Here is a 25,598-nt window from a genome sequence, read left to right on the forward strand (position 1 = left end):
CAGCCGGCACAGCAGGCCCTTCTTTTCTTGCTCTTTTTCTCTCTGTTTTATCTTTCCTTTCCTTGCCTTTCCCCCATTCCCGCATACGGACTATCTACGGATACAGTAGTATTACAGAGTTTCTGTGGTCTCTCTCTCTCTCTCTCTCTCTCTGGATTGACCTCATGTCAGTAATCCATCAATAGGTAGATACCACAGTAAACGTCGTGTGTGCTGAGGGCTTCCGGGATCTATGCTGCAAGAGATGCGATTGACTGGCTGATATATCCCCAGTTCCCAAGGTAGGAAGGGGGAGGGGTGGGTTTCCTCGTGGGAAAGGGGGGTGTGTATAAGGCCCATGTGCTGTACGGGATAATGGATGCACCTTCCAGCAGTTCCAGCTTGACTTGACCTCTCTCTGTATCCTTATGGCACTCATGTCACAAATGCCATTGGATTTCACTGTGGTATCTTCCCACTATCCAGAACACACACACACACACACACACACCACACGCACACTCGCATTCACACACAGGGCACACACACGACAGTGAGCGGTGGTGACGTTGCGTGGTGCGGCGGACGCAGTCTAGACTTCCAGGCCACCTCAGAACCCAGGCCATCGGTCTTTCAATATTTAATTTATACGGAATTGATTGGACACCAACATCTGACGGTTGCGGCCGTTCTTCTCTTGTTCTCTTCTTGCTTCTACGCTTCTCCTCTCGCCTCCGCCTGGTGAAGCACCACTCAGTGTCAGGAGCGACGACAAGATGCAGAGTGGCATCCGTCGGCTCGGGTGCTCTGGAGCTTCTCCAGCTGTTGGTTGGTTCGCAGGCGTGTAGCAACGGTGGAGGTGCTACTGGGCTACCTTGCATTCGCACCTACACACTACCTTACGGGTACTTCGCAGTGTGGCAATGTGTGGTTTGCTTCAACTCGACTAGACCTAGCACAGGCGAGGACAGGACGGGACGGAACAGGGCTGGGGCTGGGGCTGTCACCCACGCTGCTGGAAAAGACTCAAAAAGAGAGAGACAGAGCGGAGGAAGACGGTGAGAATCTGGATGGTGTTCAATCTCCAAGGGGCGTGGGATATGTGTGGTGAGCGGGGGCGCCGCTTAACCTCCGTAGGCTGTTTGACATTGAGGTCAAGTTTCCCCCGGGTGGGTTCCCTATCTTTTTTTTCCCTCTCGCCCGCTCTCATCCTCTCCTTCTCCAAATTCCCTCTGAACTCTTTCGGGACCCTGGTCCGCAACTCCCACACAGTCTATACTTCCTATTCGGGAATACATGCTCAGGTTCTTACAGATTGACATTGACGGGATGACAGAGCTGGAGCTCTGGCCGATGATGCTGATCAATCACCAAGCCCACTAAGAAACGAATACTCTGAACGACCTCCTTATAGCAGAATCCGAGGGAAACAACTATCACGGGCCCATGGCATGACGGACAAGGATGGATCGCAATGCTCCCTCTTGTTCTCATTTCCAAAATCTCAATATCCATGCGCAGGTGAGAGAACGGGCTGCTGCACTGCAAGCCCAGCAACTAGAAAGATGAGGGGGAAGCTACCACAGCACCTCGGGGAAGCTAAGGCAAGGCACCTTTGCTCATGTGCCTGAGGTGCCTGGCATGGCATGGTGCAAGCTACCAACAATGGGACCTGCTACGAACACCCAAGGTACCTTAGGTACGGATGCTTCTTGCAAGTCACTCCATACCCATCACAGTAAGGTAGTGACCTACCTACCACTTCACACACATCCGCATGGTAGGTCAGGTAAGCAACGCTCCCACGATACGATGCTCGGTGGCTAGAGGACGGGTACCTAGCGTGTGGTACGGAGCAGGTAGTGCCTCGCACTTCTTCCACCCGTCACAACCTATCGAAAGGTAGTACGCTGTGCCGTGCCTCGCCCCAAATCGACGGCTACGGCAGGCGAAGCTTACAAGGCCGCGACGGTTGGCCCACGCTGCTGCGGCAGGAATAGCAGACTATTGTTTCTGATTGGGTTCGATGCCAACGATCCTGCAACACACGAGCCACCGCTCACCCACTCGCCCGTGCCCCTCACCCTCCCACCCTCCTCAACTACACTAGGGAATTACTCTGTTCGGATACACAACTCCACCCACCAGATTGTCAGGATTGGCACAGACTGCTCTTCATCGCCCAAGGACCATGGGGCCATGGGTTGGCCTTTGACGACACCGGACGACAATTCTCCTCGTGCGAGACAAGGCATCCCCGACCTACCAGGGTTACCTGTAACCTGCTACTGCCATCGCGGCATCGCCTTGATCTCCAATCCTACCGAGTATGAGAAATACCTGCTCAGCCTGCTCCCAACACGCCGTTACCTCTGTCATGCATGTACCTACCGTGATTACCGCACTCTATCAAAGACGGGGGGGGGACTCAACAGACAAGCAATCGGAACCCTCCTCCTTTACAGTTAGATACCGATGTTGAGATCGAGCCAAGCAAGGTCCGAAGCGCAACAATAAGGTAACGGATATGCTCTCCGAAAGACCAGACGGAAACACCAACGGCGGGGTTTCAATACACTTAACTCTGTCCCTCGACAACACTATCCCTCACTCGTTTTCGCCCTCCTTTTGATGTCTTGGCTCGGTTCGGTAGGCTTGCCGTGCTGTGGACTGCCTGCCTCCAGGAACACACAACATGGCGGGCTCGGCCGATCAGAATCACCGCACCTCAAACCACGGGACTTCGAGTGCTCGTTGCATCGCGGCATGTGGCTTGGCACCTGCTTCGTCATCCGCTTCCGAAGCAGAGGCAATTCAGAACCGCTAGTCAGCTCAGCTAGCCTGCTACCACGCAACACCATCTGTGTCGTGTAAACCAAAGACGACCCAAACTATCACGATCCCATCTCTGAGACCCTCGTTGACGTACGTACCACCAGTGCGTACGCAGTGCGGTTCACGTCTCCGCCTTCAGCTCAACCACCTCCCTCCGTACAACTGTGGTACCCAAGCAGCCCTGGCAACATCTAGATTTCAGCCCGCGCTCTCTCACCTCGCTCACCTTGCGAGATCGAACCCCTGGCACTAACCACTTCCGCACATGCCATGACGGGGCCTGCCCTGCCAGTGGATCGTCCAAAACCGGGACTCGGTTGTTTCAACCACAGCATCACAGCAATATATGGAAACGTCCATTGCTTGCACCGCCATGTAGCACGATGCAGCACAGATGGCATACTTTCGACCAAGTCTACCTCCTACGTGCTAAGGCTGTCGTGGGGCGCAAAGGGACGGTGATGCTCCATGGGTTGCCCATCAGTCGCGATATTGGTGTCATACCGCTGTCGCCGAGGCGTCAACCACGCCTTGGACAAGCCGATCATCTCGAGACGATAGCTTCCAACCTGTCACCGGACCCTGAAAGACACTGCCAGACGGCCAGCCCGGGTGGCCTGCGCCTACGCCATCGCGTCTAGATATCCCGGTACCGCCTGCGCCTGCGCTTGGTGCCTGTGCCTGTGCCTGTGCCTGTGCCTGTGCCTGTGCTTTCCCGCACACATTGCCGGTCATCTCCAAACTCCTAATAGCTCTCGTGGTATTATTAAATGCCCATTCTTCGTCATTGCCGCACGCCGGCGCTGCAGCCCCCCTTGCGGGCCACATCAGACGGAGTGAACACTAGGCTGTACTGGCCCGTCCGGGCGTCGGCCCTTCACGACTCTCTCCTAACCCGGACATTGGGGGCGACGACGGCAATTGGAAGGTGAGGGCAACTTCTCAGCTCCCTTCGTTTCTGTTGGTGGCCCCCCCCAAGAAAGAGGCTAACCTGCGTACAGCATCTGCATCGCGACAAGCACATTTTCCAACCGAAGCCTGTGCGAATGTTGACAGCCCAGTATCTTGCCTCACCGTCGGAAACTGGGCCGAGAAACTTCACAGAAGCACCCATGAATGGAGGGGCATCCGATACTCGACAATCGAAAAGACCTTGTCATGTGTTTCTCGAATTACTTTTTTTCCTTTTGACCCCATGGTGCCACTGGCCAGACTACAAACGATCAAACCGATTCATTGCCAATCCAACTACGAAGTATAGAGCCTGAAATTTCCGTCGATAGGTTCGGACTATTTCAACCAAACTTCAAACGAGACTCTCACCGGTGAAATATAGTACCTCTCCACCTTTTCCTCCGCCAGTATCACCCCTCCACGTCCGCCACCCCTGATCACACCTGACGGACCCAGAGACGCCACATGGATGAATCTGCACAAGATAGATTGCCCAATCGGCCGTCCGAGTCTCAAGTCTGGTCAGCCAACAGCATGAGTCGTCTCTGGCTCCTGTGTCGCGCGCGGCGGCTCACGACCAAGCAAGCTCTGGACTAGAGACGGCGATTCCGCCAGCCAGAAAGTTATTTCCTCGACTCTGATTGCTCCTCGCTGCCGCGTAGGAAGCATCCTACGCAGTCGCCTGAGTGGACGTTGACAACAGTTGGCTTTCGTATTAACCTGGGCAGCATTTGTGTGCTCAATCTTGTCTTGAGAGTCTCCGCTCGCTGGATTTCCGGCCGTGACAGCCACCACTGGCGATCAGTAGCCACTCGTAGGGCGGCAGGCCTTTGCTGAAACCCGCCCCTCATTCTATTGACCTGACCTGAGCCTCCTGAAGGCTGAGTTTGGCGAGATTAGCTGGTGCTGGCTCACTTTGTCTCTTGCCTTCTCCGCACGGCAATGTCATGGGCAGGCAAGGCCAGGAAGAGCAGGGGGTCGGAAGGGGAAGATCCATGTGAAAACGTCCCTGAAGATCCCGGCCATATCCCACGACCGTTAAGCCGCAACCCCATGTGTCAATGTGTCACCAGCCTCTTTCTCTCTGTGTCACAGTTCGCAGAGAAGAGGCTGAGTTGAGTTGTGGCACAAGACGCACGTACCATTGGCATGAAGTTATTGAGTGAAATGCAGAAGAATACGAGTCGGAGAGTTGCAGTATTCTCCACGCCGTCGTCGTCACCGACGCCAGAGCCACCTCCTGCACACGTCGTCGACTGTCAAATTTCCCATTGTCTAATGCGTCCATGCCGGCTCACAACGTCTATATGGGATTCATATGATATTCATAGATGAAGGTAGTATAACCACGACGTCTTCTGATACTCTGCTAAGGATTCTTGTCACGTCAGTCTCGGTACGGATAGTATCGAATAGCAGTTGCTCATTCAGTATCTCAGCACCGATCTCCAGTCGCACCCCCTCTCCGAACGACATGCTCACGCCCCCCCCCCCCCCCAATGTAACCCCCCATGTAACCCCCCAAACCCCACCACGGTTCCAGGTTCGTCGTCGACGTTACATCCCCTAAAAATTTCTCTTCATCCTTTTCGGGACGACAACCTTCTTTCTTTCCACTTGCAGCAGGTTTCCTTGGTACTGTGAACGGCGGTACAGACATCTTCATCCTGAAATTCCTCAGCGGCACCAAGCAGAAGAAAACACGCCCGTCGTTGTTTTCTGCTTGTGAGTAGCATTCGCTTTGCCTGCACAGACGATTCGCCGAGTTAAGACGTCTCCTCCCTCGGCTTGCACACGTTTCCCACATACACTGGACACGCCCCCCTTCACCTTGCCGTCTCCGTCCCATCTCTGGGTAGGACTCACAGACGACGGCCGTTGCTCCCCTTCGTCATCTGCAAACCATCCGTCAATCCGTGCGGCGCTGGTGAGGATTGAACGTTGCTTACATAGCACACATACACTCACAGTACTGGCTAAACCCACCAGCTGGGTGTCGGTTTGAGGATGAAGGAAACGAGCCAATCATGTCGCCCAGCCCGACCCTGTCTTGAAACAATAAAGGGCGGTCGGTGGCCAATCAAACCTCGTTTCCGATGTGATAGCGCCGGACGATCACGAATTGGTGTAGTTTGGTTTGGCAGCCTACGAACAGAATCCGAACGTAGGTCGTCTGACCGGGAGGGGATGCGAGGGTTGAAGGGTGGGAAACCGGAACGGCCTTCTCGGCTTTGCTGCTCTGTATCGAACGCTTTGGGCTCTCTGGGATCGCGATCAGGTTTTTATTTTCCTCCCCCGGTTGTTTTGTTTTGTTCCCGACGTTCCCTTGATAGGGATTTTAATGTGAAGTGGGCACGGAGGAGGGGGAGCTCTCATGATGCCGTATGACGCCCATGCATGCCGTGTATGTCTTATCCGATCTTTCTCAGCCTCTCCTATCGCCTCCGCGCGCTTACGCCGCCTCCCCGGGAACGTCAACCACGCGGGAGTTGGATGGTCCGTGGACACGATGCGGTGGAAGGGCCCTTGTTCACGGGGGAAGGGGGGTTGGTCTCTCTCTCTTGTTGTCTCACCGAGAAGGAAAGAGTCCAACCCGGAGCCTGGGCTGGCGGGGTCGGGGAGACGCCGCGGAGGCCTTGGGTGCCTGGGTATTCTTTGAATCTGATTTCGGACCGAGACATGTTGTAGCCCGTACGTTGATGGTTCTACGAATACGGTGTCGACTTGATGAGACTTTGCTTGCGAGATCTAGGTCTGAGCCTAGATAGGTACGCTTCGCCAGCTCTTTACGACCTTGTACCTTTACACGCAAGCATTATCATAGCTTTCGCCTACTGCGGCGATATATTCTTCATTAATTCATTCCGAAGATATCGTGACTTGAGTGGCGCGTCCACTCGAGGTCAAGCCTGCGGGTTTAAGGGTAACTAACGTAAAGCTTACGACTTAGGATTGGTTACCAAGAAATGCAAGGTGATGAAATACTCTCCTTTCTTGATCCCTCGAAAGAACGAACGGGGGGCGAACAAAGAAGCGCGCTATCGATCTTTCGATCATTCTTCTACGAACCAGTCAGAGGGGTCGATATGACTTGAGGTAGCAAAAAGCTGCAAGGTGATGTAAGGTAGGTAGTTTGCTCGTGCGCGGTGCGCCAACAAATCAAGCCGGGGTTGGTTGAATAAAGACCAAAGATGTGGTGGGAGAGAACTGCGTCAGCGTGCGTGCCTTTGCATCTTGCCGCGCGCCTGTAGGGGGCGCATCTTCATTGATCGATTTCCTCCCCCGATGCGGAAAGCGTCTATCACAAGTATGCTAGGTTTTCTATTGGTTCTGGAGAGAGATGTTTTGTTGATTTTGTAGGTTTGCCAAACAAGGATTTCGCAAGTCCAGTAAGTAGGCCTTGCATGCTATGGCGATGTGCTGGGAATATGGCAGTCAAGACCCGAGTTGTGGTTTGATGCAGGATAAGTAGCAATATTGGGGGGGGGGGGGGGGGGGGGGGGGTTTGGAAACTTCTGAACATGAAGATGATAGGGCAGGAGAACGGCGGCGTCTTGAGGGGGAGGATCTCACGCCGTTGCATCTGCCGAGCGATAGACTTTTCCCCTAACGATACTCTCGATGGTATTTGGCCGGAGGAGGGGAGGGGGGCGCGAAGCGAGGTGAGATTTCTTTTTGAAATTCTTTGTTAATTGCAGCGCCGTCTTGACATGACATTTTGCGATGCGATGCGAGCTTGCATGTGGTGGAGACGCCCGGGTTGGTGGTCATGACTTTCATTGAAGGTTGACAGCTGGTGCCAGAGGCAGGGTGTGGTAGCCAGCTGCCAGCTTGTTTCTCAAATTGATCCGCGGGTCCGTTATCAAAAAATTTCGAGACGACGGGCACTAGATGCGCGCGCAGTGCAAGTCGACCTGTTGTAAAGTTGAATTATAATACCCCGCGAAAAGACCAATTCGATACCCCATTTCAGCGACAACTGAGAAATTCTTTTCGGCAAACCCCTCATAAGCATCTTTCATCATTACAAACAAAACAAAAATGCCCGGCAGAACCGACTCGGAAGACGTCCCCATGGACGAGGCGCCCACCTCTCACCAGCCCGAGGAGGAGGAGGAGGAGGAGGAGGAGGAGGAAGGCCAGGACTCGAATGAGCAGGAGGAGGAGGAGGAGCAGGAGGAGCCCCAGCGCGTCAAGATTGTGAGTTTCTGCTTACTTCACCGCCGGGCCTGCTTGAAGCTAACTTTTGCGAATTAGCTGCCCGGCTCAACAGACACAGCCGCCTCATTCGAGTTCATCGATGAGGGTCACACGCTCGGCAATGCGCTGAGATATGTCATCATGAAGAAGTATGTTTTTTCACGTTGTATTAATCTCAATCTCATGTCATAAGCTGCCTCAAGGCCTGGTTATACTAACATCATCTCCTTTTCTCAAAGCCCTGATGTTGAGTTCTGCGCCTACGCCATCCCCCACCCTTCGGAACCCAAGATGAACATTAGAATCCAGACCTATGGTGAGTCTATTTTTCTTGTTTTCCGCCCCTCTTTCATCCGTTCAGTGTTTTCTGACTGTGTGACCCCCCAGACGGTACCGCCGTCGCGGCTCTGCAAAAGGGTCTCAAGGACCTTCAGGCCCTCAGCGACACCGTCGCCGAGGAGTTTATCCGCGCCAAGGAAGAGTTTGGTCGTTCATAGCGACATTGATTCATTGGAAGATGGAAAAAAGGCGTTCTTGTTTTTGTTTTTACATGGGAATGGAGACACCCAAATCGAACCAATGGGCGTAGACAAAACAAATGAAATAGGACCAACGAATTAGTCGGTATTTCTCGTGGCTTTGTTTGCGGAAATGTTTTTTTTTTTTTGAAATTGTATGTTTTATGTACACGAGCTCTAATTCCTCCAGCGCTCTTAGTTGCGGCCCTAAATGATGTGAGGTTAGCGATCCGTTTCGAAAGAGCGTCAAACGTTGGCTGGTGCCCTTCATCCCCTTATTCCTCCCCATGGTGCTCTCTCCCGCTCTAGCATGCTCGTAGCCCTTCTGTGACAAACTTACCTCCAAGAATCCGGTCATGAAGCTGTTGGGCAACCGCTTGTCCCCTCTAAAGTTCTCCTCCTTGAAGTAGGACATGATGTGCGTCGTCTGCTTCCAGAAGTTCATCGTCTCCTGCATTGTTGTAAATCGTACATCAGCTCTTTGCTCTTGTATCTTGCCAATCCCATGCCGTGCGATTAATCCATCTGCCATGGAGCGAAATCTCCTGCCTCTTTGACTCCCTCGATATCTTTCGCTGCGCGCGTGCGGGAAGGGGGGTTCGTCGCTGGGGGCGGCATACCTGGTATTCGGCGTGGCTCTTGAACAGGAGAACGTCCACCACGGGGAGCTTGTTGGCGAATCTGTGGCGCTCAAACTCCTCACGTATCCGGGTGCGGAGGACGGACACGGGCAGGGGGACGTTGTACATCGTCTGGATCTCAGGCGCCTATTCCCAGTATTCCTCAATTAGCACTGCTCTATGCTTCCGGCTCCCTTCCAGTCGGCCCTCTCTTCTGAATCGTCCTCGTATAATTGCGCGCCTTGCTCTAATCGACCGCGTACGCCGGATATCCTACTAAAGAGACGTATTGGGGGCAACGTACAGCTCGGATCCATTCTCTGTAGGAAGCGAGAACCCGTCTCTTTGCGTCGTTCCAGTTGGCCGCTGCTCGACGAATCAGTGGGAGTTTCGGGGTCAATTGGTCTCTACGACTCACACTGCCGGGTCGTCTTTGCGAATTGGGTCGGTGTGATGGCCATGGTGGGCGCGGGGGGAGGGCGGGCGATGCTGGTGAAGAGGGCGGTTTTGCTTGCTACGCTACGTGATTCCCGAACGGCCTGTCGTCGACTCGCTGGTCTGGCTGGGTGGAACGGGAATCTTGGGAAGCTCCAAGGTTCCGGACGGCCCAATCACGTGTGGCTCCTTAGTCAGCCCGGACCCAGTGCCTGCACCTTCTGGCCAGCGCCGTTAGTGGCATGCCCGATAAGATATCGGTAGCTTTTTGCCCCACTATCAACCTGACCTTTTGAACTTCAACTCACTTCATCCAGCCAGCCTACAGCCGCGACGCGAAACGAGACGAACCTTGACGAGACAGCGAGAGCCCGTCGAACATCAACACACGTATCCTTTCCAATCACCTCCGAGATACACACGCGAAACAAGAGCCCAGCATGCCTCCCATGCGATCTTCGAAGCGCAAGCCGCCTCCAGAAGGCTTCAACGACATCGAGGACCAGCTCCTCATCTTCCAGAACAAGATGAAGGACGCGCAGAACAAGCCGCCGCCGACGGGACCGAAGCACCAAGCGCAGTGGGAGATTTTCCAGATCGCGCACGCGAGGAGCCGCTACATTTACGACCTGTACTACGAGAAGGAGGCCATCAGCAAGCAGCTGTACGAGTGGCTTCTCAAGAATGGTTACGCGGACGCAATGCTGATTGCCAAGTGGAAGAAGCAGGGCTACGAAAAGGTGAGTTACCGTGTCAATAAGGCTCCCGAGATGTGTTGCTGACATGTGTCTATAGCTTTGCTGCTTGCGCTGTGTCCAGACCAAGGAGACCAACTTCAACTCGACGTGCATCTGCAGAGTTCCCAAGGCCCAGCTCAAGGGGGACCAAGAGGTCCAGTGCGTCGCTTGCGGATGCCATGGCTGCGCATCCAGTGACTAGAGGAGCAGAGTCTCCGGTCGCGTACGTGTTTTCTAGGGAGATATCCTACACGAGGCTGTCCCTCGGTATGGCCTCCAGCCGACAGAGGGCCCCCGTGGAGGGCAGGCGTTCGGCGCTTAGCATGGCAGGGTTGGTTCCGGCCCTGGGTACGATCACTCGGGTCGTTGTTTACGGCAAAGAGGTAGTGATCCTTTCAATTGACCGTTTTGGTATCATCATGGCCTGAACGCTAATCGAAGTAGTGGTATCATTCGTGACGTCTTCATCGTTTTGCAAAGCCTGCTCGTCCTCCGCCCCTGCCAAACCGCACGCTGTTTGGCACAAAGTTCAGCGCCGACATTGCACCAGCGAGATCCTCCATTTCCGTGTCTGGACGTTCCGTTATCGCTGGTTCCGCGGGCACTGAGCTGGCCTCGGACTTGGCCACAGCATCTCCTGACTTTTGTGACTCTCCGCCTTGTGAAGTGGACGCGTCTAGAATGCTTGACCTACGCTTCGAATCCTTGGGTGCACCGAAAGCGTTTGACGATTTCCGCCGGTGATGACCTGCTTCTACTAGCAGTGACCGTCGCCCGTCGACACCCTCCCTGGTCACAGCAAAAAAGTAGTTTTTGGGAAACGCGTGTTTGTCGATGAGGTGCATCCGGCGTTTCTGCGGCGTCATGCACTTCCTCTCACAGCTCTCTACGAAGCAGGAGTACTGTCGTAAGTGTCAGAAGCATTTCAGAATAGGGGCTGGTGAGAGAGAGAGAGAGAGAGAGAGTGTGTGTGTGTGTGGGGGGGGGTGATGTTACCGTGTGCTCTCCTCTCTCCCGCTTCACAGCGGCGAAGGAATCATGGCATTCCTCATGGTGCACATTAAGCAGATGGCCCGACGGTAGGTTCCTCCCGCATTCCAGACACCTGTTGGTGTGCGTGGCTATGTAGTGCGCCTCGTAGTCGTCGTATGTCTTGAAAGTCAGGGCCTCCTTGTGAGGCGGAAGGGAACATTTCATGGCAAAAACCTCCGATCCTCCCTCGACGGCGGGCTCTAGTCCAGTGATTTTGGCAGCGCGGTTATCTGAAGTGGACGTCTCCGGACTGCTACGCTCGTCTGCAGAAATGCCAGAGGACGGGTGTTCCTCTTCGGCCTCTCGTGAGCGTTTCATCTTGAGTGAAGGCCAAGGTGACGGGGGGGGGGGGGGGGGGGGGGGGGGGTTGGATTACTTGCAGATCAGGCACTCGAATTTCCCCCACGTCGCACTGCTGCTGAGTTATGTCCTGAAATTATTTTTTTGGCAGGATCTGTGGAGGGGGGGCTCGGATGACTGAGCCAGCCTGCAGTGTATGATGTATCCGTAGGCTGTACTCTGTAAGGGTAGCAGGAATCCAAATACGCTTCGCCGAGCCTTGAGCCAGTCAGGTCAGAAATGTCGGTGACAATAGGTCCGACGATGATGAATGGAATCGAATGTTTTGGGCAAAGACCGGAGCCGTGGTGGGGCACTGACGGTCAAAGACCACTGCAAGGCTCAAGGCTCAAGGCTCAAGGCTCAAGGCTCGTCGTTAGCAGTGTTTGGGGGACAGACAAGTCATCATCGAAATCATTGCAGTGGGAAGAAGTGAAAGCAAGGGCCTAGGCTCCTAACAAAGCAACATTTTGACAAGGCTCATCAATCATGTCCCTAGCATGGGCCGTGCTGAAGCTGCAAGTATCCTGCGTTAAGGGAGTGTCCCGTCAGACTGAGGTGGGCTGTCAGTGAGGGACCTCAGTGAGGGACCAATCTCTCAAAGAGCCCGCAGTCCAGTGCACGGTCCATGTGTGCCCGCCGCTCGCTCGCGTCCCTCATGGCCCATGGAGACCCGACATCGCCATCCTCTTCCTCCTCCTTCTTCTCTGCCTGCCTCTGTCTGCCACTCTCGTCCCTCTACACCGTCTGAGTGTTCCCTTTCTTGAATGTCTGCTTTGGGTGGCGCATCGCTCGTCGCTCCTTCCTTCCGACCCTCCGCCCAATGTTCTTCTTCCCGACTCCCTCATCACCCCGATTACGTGCCACCACAAGCCTTGGACCCGACGACGCCGCTGCCGCTGCCCCGATCCCACCACCATTGTCGCCTTCACCCTTTGGATCCCGGCGACCTCACCTACCAAGTTATGGATCGCGCGCACATTCAGGGACTGGTCTTGAGAGCGTGTGAGCACAGCACGTAGCTTGGGCTCTTCATTTTTGTCCCATTCCTGAATTTTTGGAGTCCCGCACCTTCCACAACAACAAACCACCCCATCGCGAAAATAATCGCAACACCACCAACACCAAAATTCCACCCCCAATCACCAACTCCAGGGCCCAGCTCCGCCATTCGCCAACATGGCGGAACATGTTGAGGCTGCAAAGCAGGCATGGCAGTAAGTAGCCAATTTCCCTTCTTGCTCACCTCGAAATCTGGATTGCGCCAAGCATTGCCTCTGGCATATGCAGTTGGGCGGTTTGGGTTTTATGCGACTCCGGGCACCTACCTTCCGATGCTGACTTTTGACCACAGCCAAGCTCAAAAGCTTCGGAAGCACCTGCAGAAGGAGGTGGACAAGCTCAAGGGCGATGCCGACGGCAATGAGCTGAAGCATTTCGAGGTCCTGGAGAGCGTCATTTCCAAGTATGTAGCGAATCCGGCCCAATTTACTTGGTCGCAGTACCCTGCTGACCTGTGTTTAGCCTCCGACTAGCCTGCCTCCATGTCATATTCCATGACTTCGAATACTCCGCGATCGAAAAGGTGGAAGCCAACCTCTGGCAGGCCCACGGCCTTGTCAATGCCGAATATCGAAAGGTTCTGGGCAAGCTGAGATCGTCACAACTTGCCGTCCAGAAGCGCAAGTTGGACAGGATGTACAGCGGCTTCCTCAAGACGGCGCAAAAGTTCTACGTGGCTTTCGTCCAGCGCATGTCAGCCGTCTACCCGATTCCCGAGCTTCAGCGCATTGCCGAGGGCATCAAGGCCGAAAAGTTGGCAGAGGAGAACCCCATGGCCAACACTACGCCTGCCGTTCGCCAGATTATCCTCAAATACGTTCATCTGGTGCTCATCCACCTCGGCGACCTTTCTCGATACCGGATGCAGGCGCGACACAAGGTCCCGAGCTACGAAGCTGCCTTGACATACTACTCTCTCGCCCACGACATCCTTCCCAATTCCGGCTTTGCCCACCACCAGATGGGCATCATCTACTTGGATGAGAGAAAACACCTGGATATCATATATCACTTCTACCGCGCCATGGCAATTCAAGACCCTCATCCAATGGCGGCACAGAACCTTGAATCGGAACTGAAGAGCCTCTCAGCGCCAACCACGCCGGCCCGTCGCACAGGTCCTCCTGACCCTCAAGAGGCCTTTGTTACCTGGTTCGTAAAGCTGCATTCACACTTCAGCAAAGGAGAGCCGTTCCCTCAACATGAGGGGCTTGAAAAGGAAGTCATCAACCATCTCGAGATGGCCATCAAGGCTCCAAACACTCAGCCAATTCTTTTGAAGATGGTCTTGCTCAACATGTCTGCATTCTATGTCTACAACAACAAGGCGAAAGGTATGTGATATTCATTGTGAACTTTGCAATTCATTCACTAACTCACAGCAGGCGACTGGGCCACTGCTGCGTTCCGAACCTCTCAGTTCCTTCTTCGCCTGAACGCTCGATTCTTCATGACGTTTTGCAAGTTCCTCAAGAGGGAAATGGAGAGACTCATTGAGCAACAAGCAAACGGCGAACAAGAGAGCGCTGAAGACCAAGCAACTGCGATGACGGAGAACACTCTCCCCTTTGTGCGCCTATATGCGGCTTGGCTTGTGGCATGCCGTGTTGAGATCGTGAACGCTCAAGAAGCCCCTGAGCTGTCCATCAATGACATGTACACAGGGTTCGCCAAGGCACTCACTTCTCTCTGTGAGATGTATGGCAACGAGGATCTCAAACTCACTCCATACTTGCTCCCAGAGGACCAGGAAGCCATAGGAATGCTCCCTCTCTGCGACAAAAGATTGCCGGATAGTTGCCGTCTTAACTATGATGAGGATACTGGAAGTCTGAAGCCTCAAATCCAGCACTATGGCGGCCAGCGTTTCAGCCCTCTGCAAGAGATCTTCTCTAGGGTGTTGCAAACGATCAAGTGTGGTTTCTTCCTCGCCAATGATGAAACCAACTTTCCGTTCTCCTACACTTCATCGCCAAGGGGGCTTACTTTCAAGTACGAGGAAAGCTACACGCCAAAGTCTTCAGCAGTCGCAACAGCTTCCCAGCCTCCAGTGGAGCAAAGCTCTGCCGCGGAAGTTCCAGCGGCGAAACGCAAGGATTCACGGCGGCCAGGCCCTGTTAGAAACGCGACCCCGACTGCTGCATTGCCTACAGCGCCTCAAGCGGCTGCTCCGCCGCAGGTGCAGTCGCACCCAACTCCCGGACGCAGCAAAGGGCAGGGCCAGTCAGACTACGACTTCCTGAGTTCTGACGCTGATATGCTTCACATGGTTAATGACTTTCTGATGCCTCCGCAGGCTCACGCCTCTCCCGCAGGGAGCCACGAGGACACCTCGTACGGAATGAATTCAGCCATGGCCAACGAGGTATTTGGTGTGCCCCCGACCAACAGCCCGCCCGCTCTCGGATCCGCCACAGCAAAGACATTCCCGAGCCTTCCCTGGAACATGATCTACACCCCAACTCCCCAGGGTAAGAACCAAGAGCTGACGCCACCAGACTGTGCCATCAGGGATGCTGCTAGAAGATCATTCGATGGCACTGCTGGCATGCAGAGGACTGGCCAGCCCTCGGGTACCCCGAGGCTTGACGATCCATTCGGAGAAGCACGAGAGAACCTGTATATGGCTCGGCAGCAACAACGTCCGTATGCTAGTACACCCGACATAAGTGCTCACCAGGACCGCCTTCTGCAGGCCTTTGGCAGGCAACCCACCGACTCGAGATCCTTGAGCCGGGATTTTTCAGGATCAGGAGGATACGGACTGTGGCCGAGCCCGTACGCGGAAGTCAACCCCAATGCTCTGCAGCCGAGAGCGGCAGCCGCCCACGCCCGTTCGTTGAGCGGATCTCGTCCTCAATTCCCCCAGAGCCCCAACATGCCTGTGAGCGGAGAGAGCTTCTCGCCGGCGTCGGGCACTCAGTTCTCCAACGTCAGCAGCATCTACCAGAGCACGCCGTGCAACGGTATCGCGTACACCGCGACTACTGCGTTTGGACGAGGCCCCATCGCTGACATGCACGAGGATCCCACGCACTACAAGAACATGGTCAGACAGAACGGAGGTGCCGCTACTGACGGATACACGGCCGGATACAACGACATGATTCTCCAGTCGGCCATGGCTGACGAAGTCAAGCGTGCTCCGGGCCGGAACATGCGTCGTTGATTTTTGGGGACCAAGAATAACCAGGACCTTGTTTCCTGATCAGACATTATTATCACAAGGCCTGCCCGGCCCGCCCGGCGGCTTGATTGGAAGTTGAACACATCCATCTTATTTGCTACTGCGATGTAAGTCTATCAATCGTTTCTTTCTATAACTGTACACCACTGACCTGAGTTTCAGCGATATGGATCGCATGATTGAATTATACTGGCTCATACTACTGTTTCGAACGGATTTCACTGGACACGACACGAAGGGGATGGACCTTGGTCAAGGATTTGTCATCTGGCTGGGTTTTTTTGTCCAGCCGAATCGTCTCATCACATTGTTTTCTACCAAATATCTCATGACCCATGGGCTCAAGGTCGTAAAAGGTGTCGAGCCCAGATTGCAAGTTGATGCAAAGTGCGATTCCACTCATTTGAAAGCTCCCTCAGGAGCCAACGCCGTTGTTGAAACCGTTTTCCCTTTGACCCCCTCAACGCCAGACTATTCTGAACAAAAAGAAACTGAAATGCTCAATGCATTAGGTTGGAAGGCTTCGTGCCTACGAGGAATAAGCCTGCTTGGGGAAGGGGTAGCTAGTTCATAGTTAGCGAATGAAGCAAGAAAGTTTGACAAAGTTTGCCATTTGGTGTCCTGTGATATGACAAGGGGTCAACTTACGAAGGACCAAGCTCCTGGATGCTGAGCTTAGCCAGCCACTGGCCCATATCGATGGATTGGTCGAGGGACTTGCCATCGACGACACCAGCCATCAGACCGCCAGCAAAGGCATCACCAGCTCCGTTGGTGTCGTTGATCTGCTCCTTGGAGATGGGCTTGACGGGGTACTCCTTGACGCTGTCCTCACCCTGGACGGCAACCAGAGTGGGCTCGGTGCCCTGGGTAATGATGGCGACACGCTTGCGCTGCTTGTTCTCTTTGGGCAGGTTGGCGAGGGCCTTGGCGATCTCCTTGAGGTCGGTGGTGCCGAGGCTGTGGGCTTCGGCGTAGGCGGCGGCCTCGGTCTCGTTGCCGATGACGTAGTCCCAGTACGGGGCGCTGGCGTCGAGGGGGTCCTTGAAGAACTGGCAGATGAAGGGGGCGGACAAGCTGACGGCGAAGACCTTGTTGTTCTTGGCGGCCTCCTCGGCGAGCTTCTGGATGGCGGCGGGGCAGACGGTGAAGTGGTAGCCTCCAATGTAGTAGGCCTGGGCGTTCTCGACGAGCTTCCAGATGTCGGGGCGGGTCAAGTGCTCAAGGTCGTAGTGGTTGGCGGCACCGAGCTCGGTGACCATGGAGCGGTTGTGGCCGGTGATGACAACACCGCAGCGGCCGGTGGCGATCTTGGGGTCGACGCGGTACTCGACGCGGAGACCGGCGGTCTTGACGGCATCCTGGAGGATGGAGGCGTACTTGTCGTCGCCGACACCGCCGAGGTAGACGACGGAGTTGGGAGGGAGGATGTACTGGGCACCGCGGGCGGTGTTCTGGGCGGCGCCACCAGCAATGAGCTTGGCGTCGTAGTTGTTGAGGAGGTCCTCGTAGATGCCGAGGTGCTTCTCCTCAGCGAGGATAGCATCGTTGGCCTTGATGCCGTACTTTTCGAGGAGAGCCTCGTCACCAACTGCTTGGATGTCTGTGTTGCGGTGTTAGTTGCCGATATTTTGCTCTAGCTCGGTGTTAAGGGAGGGGTTGAAGCGACAATGGCGGGGTTGCGCAACGGTGTGCCCCGGTGCTTTAAGCTTAAAACCCATCAAAAAAATCACTTACCAAGCAGAGGGTTCTCAAGGCAGAGAAGGCGGAAATCCTGGGATGCCATTTTGTTCAATTGATGTATTCTGGGGTGTATGGATGAGGTGTGGAAGGGGTAAAGGTTGTGGGAGCTTCCAAAGATTTTGATTTTGGTGCTCCGTCGGCCAGTTTTGGATGAGGGGATGCCGATGGTGGGGTTGCTGGACCTGTCGGAGGAGGTGGGGTGGTAGGAGAAGAAACGTGCTCGCACAGCAGGGCGAGAACTCTGACCGGGAGCCTGCGGACTTGGAGGGGCGTGGGCAGGAGCTCGGGCTGAGGGTGCTGTCGCTGCTGATGATGATGAGAGGACAGGGGCAGCAGGGATGGTGGGGCGAGGGCGAGTAGCAAAGGTTCTCGTCACTGTTGCATTGAGGGAACTGGTGGACGTGCAGCGTTGAGTGAGACACCTCGAGGCGGTGACTCTCTGGCAAGCGAACATTGTTGCGTGCGAGCGAGTGATGTGGAGTAAACTTATATGAAGCTTGAAGCAAGGGGAATCGGGAACCGATGTCAAATCGCCGAGTGCAGGTTTCCCGTGATTTTGTAGGTTGCATCGAGGATTGATCAAAGATTAAGTCTCGTAAGACCGAGTCAGGGCGGGAAAGCGCCGTTTTTGTTGTCTGTGCTGTCATATCATCAGGCCACTCGCCGAATGAAGGAATGTCACGAGACAGGAGCAGCTCCTCAGTATGAATTTTGAATCGATCAATTGAAAGAGGAAACCACAACTACGTATGGTAGCCGGGCTTAGGAGGAAAGATCCAAGGCCACTTTCCCCCTCACTCCATTTGCTGCTGTCCCAAACACCGTTTTTTGTTCGTCATCCACACAAACTCCCGGCGTCTCACTCATCACATTTGGGTTTGGCGTTCTCCTCTCCCTCTTGTAGCGGGGGGGATCATGGCGTGATCATTCAATGCGCAAAATGCCTTTTAGTACTTGCCGAAGAGCTACCAGATGAACTGCCCTTGCGAGTACCCTCAAAAGATGCCAGCCGCGTAACACCATCCCAATGGAACCCTGAAATCCAGCCAAACTATGACCTTTATTCCTTGACCTTCTGGGTACCACGGAGCAGACCCGTCCGTCTCGCAGCAATAAGACCGGCCTTTTGTCCCTGGACGGCGTAGCGGGAGATGGTCGAGGCCTTACCGATATGCTGGTGGTTACCACCACCGTGGGGATGGTCGACGGGGTTCATGGCAACACCACGAGTTCTGGGCCAGTTGGCACCACGCTTGACGGCGAATTTGTGCTTGGCGCGAGAAGCCTCTGTAGGTATTGGTTAGTCAAATGCTTTCCCCAGCTTCATACTATCGTTGCTCTCATCCTTCCGCAACCAGGGGACCAAAACGTACTCAGGAGGGGCTTGTCGGTACGGCCACCACCGGCAACAATGCCGATCATGCCGCGGGCCTCGGAGTGGACGACCTTCTTGGCGCCGGAGGGAAGCTTGATGCGGGTCTTGCCCTCATCGGGGTTGTGGCCGACAATGGTGATGTAGTTGCCGGAAGTACGGCCGAGAGTGCCACGGTCACCGATCTTGGTCTCGACGTTGGAGACGACTGTACCCTCAGGCATGGAGCCGAGGGGAAGGACGTTGCCGACGGTCAGGGCGGCCTTCTTGCCGGCGTAGATGAACTGGCCGGTGTACATGCCCTCGTTGGCGATGAAGGTCTCGGTGTGCTGCTTGAACTTGTAGGGGTCGCGGAAGACGACCTGGGCGAGAGGAGCGCCACGGCCAGGGTCGTGGATGATGTCCTTCACGATACCACGAAGGTATCCGTGTCTCTCGGCATAGTCGAGGTTGCGGAACTTCGCGGGGGCCTGCACAGAAAATCGTTAGGAAAAATTGTCGTCGTATCGCGAATTTCGGGAATGTCGTATCTGACCTTGTTCAGGCGGGTGTTGGCCGTGAAGATCGAGCCACGACCTCTTCTCTGGTTACGGATCTGAGGAAGAGTATGTCAGCGCCTGTTGTCCTATCCCTTGTCCATCTCGAAAAAAAAAGTTCTCGGGTTTCGAATTGGTGGAATATCGAATGCGACGAGCAGCAAGTCGATGATGCGCCAATGTCGTTCTGCGAATAAAGCATCGAGTGTTGGATAGAGCAATCACTTACAACGCGACCCATCTTGGCAGTCCTCTGGCGTTCGGAGGGCTAGGTGTTGTCGTCGTGGTGAGGTTGAATCGTCAAATTCCGTCAACAAGCAGGATGGCTCAAATTTCGGAAACTGCAGTGGTGCGTGGGACTTCCTGTCCAGCCCTCCTCGCTTGAGCACGTGTTGTATCACGTGAGGGGAAATCCATGGGAGATTGCCCAAAATTTTGACAGAGCACGGACGGGAGAATGAAGCGGTATCCACAGGGGCAAACCCACAGGCCAAATGCTGCTTGGCCACTCAGTCTCGACCCCAGGGCGTTTGTACCGCGTCACGATCTCCGCACTTTACCCTCACCTCTGGAACGTCTTACTATGGCTTCAGCAGGCTAAGTTCACGATATCCTCAGCGCCGTCATGATGTGCAGTGTCTCTTGCTCATTACGAGTCAACCAGAAAATGCACAAAAGACATGAAACCTTTTCAATATACGAGCACTAACTTCTGCTCGACGAGGTGTCCTCATTCCCTTAGCTATCTCCTGTTTTTTCCCTCGTGGCTGCATTTTCTGATGCTCTGTTAGGTCTGCCGTGTCCGATCGGTGTTGGTGCGTTTTGTGGGCAGGTCATGTTTGGGGTCCTTGGAAGGGAATTCGGTGAGGTTACTAGGACCCCGGAGTCTTTGGTGCCTTGGTGTGGTCCAGCGATCAACGTCATCGGAACCTTCGCCGGAGTCGGCGAAGGCCGTTCCTCGCGGAGTGCATCGTTGCGTCCAACTCATTTTGTTCTTGAAGGGTCTCCGTGTAACGATTTGGCCAAGTAGGATCCAATATGCGGGAGCGCATCACTGCAAGTGTTCGCCGTGGTCCCGTCGCCTCTAGTGAGGTGTCTATATTGGTGACTACAGGCCACGGGCTCGCCGAAATCGATGAATCGGCGTTTTCTCGTCGATGTTGAAAAGGTGTATCCTGTAGGATTGCAGCCCATTCACTTTTACCACATATAGCCCTATTCACGCAGTCACAGGAGGCAAGAACATATCGGAGATGGAATCAACACCAAAACCCTGTGGATGGCCTCACTTCAAGCGTTGAGAATATCTGCAGACGCAAAGTGGCGTAGGCGGGCGATCATCATGGTCTGGTTTAGTCTTTGCTGATTTGGCTGAGCTGCATAGTCATGTGACGTGTGGGAGGGACTCTGCAGTGGACGGGAACGAGTTGGGAATGCAATGCAAGTGCTAGGCAAATCCCAACGGGACTACAACCAGAAGGCAGACCTCTCCATCGATATGTTGAGCAATGACTTCAAAGTGCATGAAGTGCTGGACAATTTTGATGGGCTTTCGGTACGCTGTAAGTCGGCCGCCGCAGTGACCAGCAGGCCGAAGCAGGTAGGTGGAGTGAAAGGAAGCTGGGTCTCTGCGACAAAGGCACCATGCTACCAACCCAGTGGTTGGGAATAGCATCAACAACAGAATGCGTCAACTTGAAGAGTGGGCAATGGCGGATTGCCTCTCGGCCGAGGGATGTCTTAGTTTGCGCGGTCACTTTCGTCCCTAGTCTGCACCATGGGATCCACCTGTCAGCAGACAAGCTTCATAAGTCCACGACGATTTGATTACGACGACAACTTGAATGAGAGACATCGAATGCGATGGTTTTGAGGTTTCTATGGTGGTGCTCAGCGAGAGAAGTTGAGCTGCTTTTCGGTGTTAAGAAGAAGATTTAGTAAGGCAAGGTAGGCCAGGATATCCCACGGTAGCTCCATGGGTGGGGTACAGGCGACGTGGGTTCTCCAATGCCTTCGAGGGCAAGATGGGACTCATGAGGCACAATCCACAAGAGGCTGGCCAGGCACATGTCAAACAGCAAGTGGCAGGCAGCATGAGTAGGTAGGCAAAGAGCTGTGTGAAGAGGGAGGTTCATCGGGTGCAAGGCCATGCATGCTATGCGTCTTTGACACATGAGAAGGGGAATATGCGAAGAGGAATGAATGGAAGCCGTAGGTATTTTAGATTTTAATGACTCGGGCCTATCAGAGAACCAGACCGAAAGGAGATGCGGCTCAAACGTGACTTAATTAGTCCCGCGGGTGGGCGCTCGAAACTTCCTCTCTCAACTACACCGGCGCGCATACCACCACCTCCACCTACCACGATACCCACCCCAACCCAACTTCGACAACACCACTCGCGCACACAGCAACCACAATCGCGAAGAGGAAAATAATCGCCAAGATGTCCGACGACGATTCTTCGGATTTGTCTTCGCTGTCTTCGTTGTCGCCAGTTCCTTCCGACATCGAATCTGAAGCCGAGCCTGAACCTGCGACGAAAGGTGACATTCGGAAGTTCTTCCCCAAGCTTGCCAAAGGCAAGAAAGCTACCGTCGCGACCAAAGAGCCCTCGCCACCGCCTCGCAAGCGATCGCCATCCCCACCACACGAGAATGCCTTCATTGATAATCCAGACATTGCTGTATGCATATTGTCGCGTCGTTTCGCGCAAAAAAAAAACGCGTAGAACCGCGCACCCCACGTCATAGGACAAGCTAACACGCACCTCCAGTTTCTGGTAATGTTCCGTAGCCGATTCAACGATGCCTTCCCGAAATCCTTGGCCAACTTTGGTCCCCAAGAGCTCGAACAAGATATCATTGGCAGTCCGCCGGGCGAACGAGTCGAGGCTTTTCTGTGCGCTCTACTGTTCCTGCTCTTGAACCGAAAGCAGGACGTTAAGTACGTCGACGCGACAGCAAATATGGTCTTCTAGGGTTGCTAATTGACGTGATAGGACCGGTCAATACTCCAAGGCTCTCGACGACGCTCTTTCTGCCCACAAGTCCCAGTGGCCACGATCATGGGAAGGAGTCAACCCACTGTCGGGTAGCAACACTTTTCACAGCATCACACCCACTCAGAGAGTAAGTAGCGGAATGCTCCTGACTTGCCTGTGCACCAATTCACTAATCAATTGGTACAGCTCTCCCTCCTCCGCGTGTTTGCCTTGTGGTCTCTTTCAGCATCCGAGACTGTCAAGACCATCATCAATAAATCCTACAAAGGAAATCGTCACGATGACGACTTGAACCAGCCACTCTCTGTCCAGCCCTGGGGTTCAGACAGTGACAAGAGACGGTACTTCTTGATCGAAGGCTTGGACGATACTGCTTTCCGCGTCTATCGGGAAAGTAACCCAGCTGGCTTCAACCGCACTTGGTGGTCAGTAGCTGGATCGATCGACGAGCTCAGGGCCCTTTGCGAGAAATTGGAGAGTAAGGACGGCGGCCCCAAGGCCAGGAAGCTTGCAGATAAGATGCTGGCGGCTATTCCTCGCTTTGAGGGTACTGAGGAGGTAAGCATCTATAATCGGACTCCGGTCCAGTGTGGCAGGGTATCGTTTTGAGTCACGACTAATTGTCGCAGAAACGACGTCGCAGAGAGTATCGACAGGCACAGAAAGCCCGCTTCAAGCGTCCCGAGCCTGGTTTCTCTTCCTACGAAGGTCGCACGAGAGGCAAGCGAATCAAGTACACATACTCCGATGATGAGGACTTCCTCACCGACTCGTCCAACCGGCGCTCGGCGCGCAATACTGGGACGAGCACTCCTGTGGAGCCAGCAGGGCCAGTGACCACCGCCAGCGGTCGTCAGATCAGAGCTCCACCGCGAATGAATGGCAGCAGCGCAGCAGGGAGTGTCAACGGCGACTCGGAGGATTCCCGCCAGCCATCAGAGCCGACGGCTGGTCCTGGAGGCCGGCCACGCAGAGCCGCAGCAGTCAACCATGGAACCAACGGATGGTCATCTAAAAGCACTCGGACTCGTGGACGCGACTCCATGGATGAAGACGAAGATGACGACAGCGAGCCTGATTTGGGTGACGACGAAGAAGAGGACCATGTCCCAGATGAGAGTGAGGAAGACGATGACGAACCAGACGAAGATGTGGATATGGCAGATGATGACTTGGTCGATGAACCTCGAAAGAGCTTGATCGTAAAGCTGTCGGTGAAGAAGTCCCCTACCACGACGAAAACGGCTATGATGACTCCCGGCCCAGAGGATGAGAAAGCCTCAATGAGAGATGACGAAATGGTTGACGAGATTGTTGCCAAACCCAGAGAAGCGACTCCAGAGCCCGTCATCAACGTTGCGACCACGAAACCGCCCCTGAGTCCGGCCGCTGTGCAGACCTCCTTGGCCTTTAGAGGAAGCCCGGATAAGCTGCAAAGCATGCTGCAACAAGTGGATGTTGGTGTGCGCGAGTAGGGCTCACTGGGAACTGGCTACCACAAGTCCTTTGGCGTTTGGCGGTAAAATTTGGCAGGCGGAGTACGGAAAGGGATAGACGATGGGAACCATCGGGATGATTGAACAATTATTTGTAGGAGCACTCGCTCATTCATAGACGGTACTACGGCTAGTACTTTCGGGGGATATGCGCATCACCAGATGCAACGGTACTGAAAAGTACCTGGCTTGCAGAGACACTCTGCTTCGATTTTAGTTGTACAGATACCACACCAATCATGTTTCCTGATCCTTTCCTTTCCTTTTATTTGTTCCAGTTCCTCACAGCTCCTTCTTTGTCAAAGCAGTCTTCCAGTTTGAGCTCTTCTGCGGGGGCAGCTGCCAGTTATTCACACCATACCACCATCTCCGGACCCTGGCACCTATCGAGCTGCCGTGGACCTGCGCATTCTTATTCCAGTGATGCCAGCCGATGAGGAACAAGTTGTAAACGACGCCTTGGACCAAGGGCATCATCACCTACATCGAATCAGTACAGATTCCGACCGCGGCCAGATGCGCCTGAACAACCTACCTGATCCCTGGCAGTGATCCAGGCCACCCGCCCCCAAGTATCGGCTTTGGAGATGCTGTTTAGGTAGCTCTGCTCGAAGCGCAGGTCGGGCATGGGCGGAAGCTTTGCTGTGCGCGGCTTCGGGTTCACCACGCTGCGGGGGATGTAGTCGTCGAGCTCATCATCGTCGAGATCGTCGTGGACGGGTTCTAATGTCACTGGCTCCTTCTCGGAGGCTGCTGTGGAAGGGTTGAGGTCGTGACTCGGGGAGGGCGCCCTGTTGATGTGGGCGGTCTGTATCGTCTCCGCGATTTGGATGGGTACGGAGGAAGCCATGTTGTGAGTCTGTCGCGGTCTGTATGTGGCGGGCAGGAGCTACAGCAGGCGATGGCTTGCACTGCGGCTTCGGGAAGCTCTCGAGGGGACGGGGCGCGTTGGGAGGTTGCGATAAAGTTAGCTCGTTAGTTGCATGATTAATGGTTATTCATCAATCCAGTATACGTGATGATCCTCTACACCTTTACTTGCATGGCGGATCCACAGCTGAGGTCATCAGCCGTTCCTTAAAGCGAGCGGTATCCGTACCGACGCTGAAATGCAGTGGCCCAACTTTTAGCGGCACAAGATCGAGTGGGGTTGAATGGGCAACTAATACAGCACATGGCTTTGTCTCACACAGTTTGCCTAATTTACCGGGCTGCAGTCTGCCTATTTTCTAGAACATCGTTGAATGAGATTGAATAGTGGATGCCTGAGATTTTCTACTTCAGTGACTCACTTGGTAGTCATTGCGCTGGTGATAGTGTACAATGAGTGTCAGAAGTGCCCAAATTCCAAAGATATGCGGCGTTGAAGATGAACCATGGGGCGAGCGGCTCCGGCAAAACACGGTGGTACGTGCGAAGTTCGGGAGCTGAGTGGCTAGGCACTTGGAGTGGCCATGTAGTAGGCACCCTATGACTCGCTTGCGGTTTAGCGCCCTACCCGGCTTGGGCGTACACCCAGCCAGAGCCGGATCCTGGTGCGGTCCACGGT

General features: G+C 54.4%; 10 protein-coding genes across 10 annotated transcripts; 5 read left to right on the plus strand and 5 right to left on the minus strand.

Annotated features, from left to right (window-relative positions):
- Nucleotides 1-958: 958 nt before the first annotated feature.
- BDP81DRAFT_220070 (uncharacterized protein) lies at nucleotides 959-1,390 on the plus strand. Its single transcript, XM_060582786.1, has one exon. The coding sequence runs from the start codon at nucleotides 1,050-1,052 to the stop codon at nucleotides 1,296-1,298; it is 249 nt and encodes an 82-aa protein (XP_060445796.1). The 5' UTR covers nucleotides 959-1,049; the 3' UTR covers nucleotides 1,299-1,390.
- Nucleotides 1,391-7,474: 6,084 nt separating this feature from the next.
- Nucleotides 7,475-8,490, plus strand: BDP81DRAFT_220115 (DNA-directed RNA polymerase). The gene is made up of 4 exons (XM_060582787.1): nucleotides 7,475-7,968; nucleotides 8,026-8,117; nucleotides 8,208-8,284; nucleotides 8,356-8,490. Exons 1-4 carry the CDS (start codon nucleotides 7,810-7,812, stop codon nucleotides 8,463-8,465), a joined length of 438 nt encoding a protein of 145 aa, XP_060445797.1. The 5' UTR covers nucleotides 7,475-7,809; the 3' UTR covers nucleotides 8,466-8,490.
- Nucleotides 8,491-8,635: 145 nt separating this feature from the next.
- BDP81DRAFT_220118 (complex 1 protein) lies at nucleotides 8,636-9,705 on the minus strand. Its single transcript, XM_060582788.1, has 5 exons — nucleotides 9,525-9,705; nucleotides 9,411-9,472; nucleotides 9,107-9,253; nucleotides 8,827-8,937; nucleotides 8,636-8,693 (listed from the first exon to the last, which is right to left on the minus strand). Exons 1-5 carry the CDS (start codon nucleotides 9,565-9,567, stop codon nucleotides 8,682-8,684), a joined length of 375 nt encoding a protein of 124 aa, XP_060445798.1. The 5' UTR covers nucleotides 9,568-9,705; the 3' UTR covers nucleotides 8,636-8,681.
- A 276-nt stretch (nucleotides 9,706-9,981) lies between these two features.
- BDP81DRAFT_318341 (G10 protein) lies at nucleotides 9,982-10,480 on the plus strand (the record flags this gene model as incomplete). Its single annotated transcript, XM_060584351.1, has 2 exons — nucleotides 9,982-10,281; nucleotides 10,337-10,480. The coding sequence occupies 2 exons, from the start codon at nucleotides 9,982-9,984 to the stop codon at nucleotides 10,478-10,480; spliced, it is 444 nt and encodes a 147-aa protein (XP_060445799.1).
- Nucleotides 10,481-10,742: 262 nt separating this feature from the next.
- Nucleotides 10,743-11,628, minus strand: BDP81DRAFT_318795 (zinc finger protein; the record flags this gene model as incomplete). Its single annotated transcript, XM_060584387.1, has 2 exons — nucleotides 10,743-11,180; nucleotides 11,275-11,628. The coding sequence occupies 2 exons, from the start codon at nucleotides 11,626-11,628 to the stop codon at nucleotides 10,743-10,745; spliced, it is 792 nt and encodes a 263-aa protein (XP_060445800.1).
- A 1,200-nt stretch (nucleotides 11,629-12,828) lies between these two features.
- BDP81DRAFT_460762 (telomerase activating protein Est1) lies at nucleotides 12,829-15,880 on the plus strand (the record flags this gene model as incomplete). Its single annotated transcript, XM_060593690.1, has 4 exons — nucleotides 12,829-12,866; nucleotides 13,004-13,114; nucleotides 13,174-14,045; nucleotides 14,094-15,880. 4 exons carry the CDS (start codon nucleotides 12,829-12,831, stop codon nucleotides 15,878-15,880), a joined length of 2,808 nt encoding a protein of 935 aa, XP_060445801.1.
- Nucleotides 15,881-16,427: 547 nt separating this feature from the next.
- BDP81DRAFT_318091 (pfkB family carbohydrate kinase) lies at nucleotides 16,428-17,684 on the minus strand (the record flags this gene model as incomplete). Its single annotated transcript, XM_060584325.1, has 3 exons — nucleotides 16,428-16,461; nucleotides 16,547-17,501; nucleotides 17,636-17,684. The coding sequence occupies 3 exons, from the start codon at nucleotides 17,682-17,684 to the stop codon at nucleotides 16,428-16,430; spliced, it is 1,038 nt and encodes a 345-aa protein (XP_060445802.1).
- A 662-nt stretch (nucleotides 17,685-18,346) lies between these two features.
- BDP81DRAFT_426908 (60S ribosomal protein L2) lies at nucleotides 18,347-19,859 on the minus strand. Its single transcript, XM_060590319.1, has 4 exons — nucleotides 19,779-19,859; nucleotides 19,549-19,608; nucleotides 19,015-19,483; nucleotides 18,347-18,928 (listed from the first exon to the last, which is right to left on the minus strand). Exons 1-4 carry the CDS (start codon nucleotides 19,788-19,790, stop codon nucleotides 18,702-18,704), a joined length of 768 nt encoding a protein of 255 aa, XP_060445803.1. The 5' UTR covers nucleotides 19,791-19,859; the 3' UTR covers nucleotides 18,347-18,701.
- Nucleotides 19,860-21,995: 2,136 nt separating this feature from the next.
- On the plus strand, nucleotides 21,996-24,028 carry BDP81DRAFT_460765 (uncharacterized protein; the record flags this gene model as incomplete). Its single annotated transcript, XM_060593691.1, has 5 exons — nucleotides 21,996-22,235; nucleotides 22,326-22,495; nucleotides 22,551-22,680; nucleotides 22,740-23,111; nucleotides 23,183-24,028. 5 exons carry the CDS (start codon nucleotides 21,996-21,998, stop codon nucleotides 24,026-24,028), a joined length of 1,758 nt encoding a protein of 585 aa, XP_060445804.1.
- Nucleotides 24,029-24,331: 303 nt separating this feature from the next.
- Nucleotides 24,332-24,899, minus strand: BDP81DRAFT_460766 (uncharacterized protein; the record flags this gene model as incomplete). The annotated part of the gene is made up of 2 exons (XM_060593692.1): nucleotides 24,332-24,529; nucleotides 24,585-24,899. 2 exons carry the CDS (start codon nucleotides 24,897-24,899, stop codon nucleotides 24,332-24,334), a joined length of 513 nt encoding a protein of 170 aa, XP_060445805.1.
- Between the last annotated feature and the right edge of the window lie 699 nt (nucleotides 24,900-25,598).

This window comes from Colletotrichum phormii (assembly GCF_030913505.1).
Source record: "Colletotrichum phormii strain CBS 102054 chromosome Unknown BDP81scaffold_9, whole genome shotgun sequence".
NCBI classification, from domain to species: domain Eukaryota; kingdom Fungi; phylum Ascomycota; class Sordariomycetes; order Glomerellales; family Glomerellaceae; genus Colletotrichum; species Colletotrichum phormii.

Bases quoted from the DNA above. Each gene is read 5' to 3' on its own strand.
- BDP81DRAFT_220070 (XM_060582786.1), top strand. From the start codon at position 1,050: ATGGTGTTCAATCTCCAAGGGGCGTGGGATATGTGTGGTGAGCGGGGG.
- BDP81DRAFT_220115 (XM_060582787.1), top strand. From the start codon at position 7,810: ATGCCCGGCAGAACCGACTCGGAAGACGTCCCCATGGACGAGGCGCCC. The intron at 7,969-8,025 runs GTGAGTTTCTGC...TTTGCGAATTAG, and splicing joins AGCCCCAGCGCGTCAAGATT to CTGCCCGGCTCAACAGACAC. The intron at 8,118-8,207 runs GTATGTTTTTTC...CTTTTCTCAAAG, and splicing joins AGATATGTCATCATGAAGAA to CCCTGATGTTGAGTTCTGCG.
- BDP81DRAFT_426908 (XM_060590319.1), bottom strand. The intron at 19,484-19,548 runs GTCAGATACGAC...TTTTCTGTGCAG, and splicing joins CCAACACCCGCCTGAACAAG to GCCCCCGCGAAGTTCCGCAA. The intron at 18,929-19,014 runs GTACGTTTTGGT...CAATACCTACAG, and splicing joins TACCGACAAGCCCCTCCTGA to AGGCTTCTCGCGCCAAGCAC.
- BDP81DRAFT_220118 (XM_060582788.1), bottom strand. From the start codon at position 9,567: ATGGCCATCACACCGACCCAATTCGCAAAGACGACCCGGCAGT. The intron at 9,473-9,524 runs GTGAGTCGTAGA...TTCGTCGAGCAG, and splicing joins CGCAAAGACGACCCGGCAGT to CGGCCAACTGGAACGACGCA. The intron at 9,254-9,410 runs GTACGTTGCCCC...TACTGGGAATAG, and splicing joins ACAGAGAATGGATCCGAGCT to GCGCCTGAGATCCAGACGAT.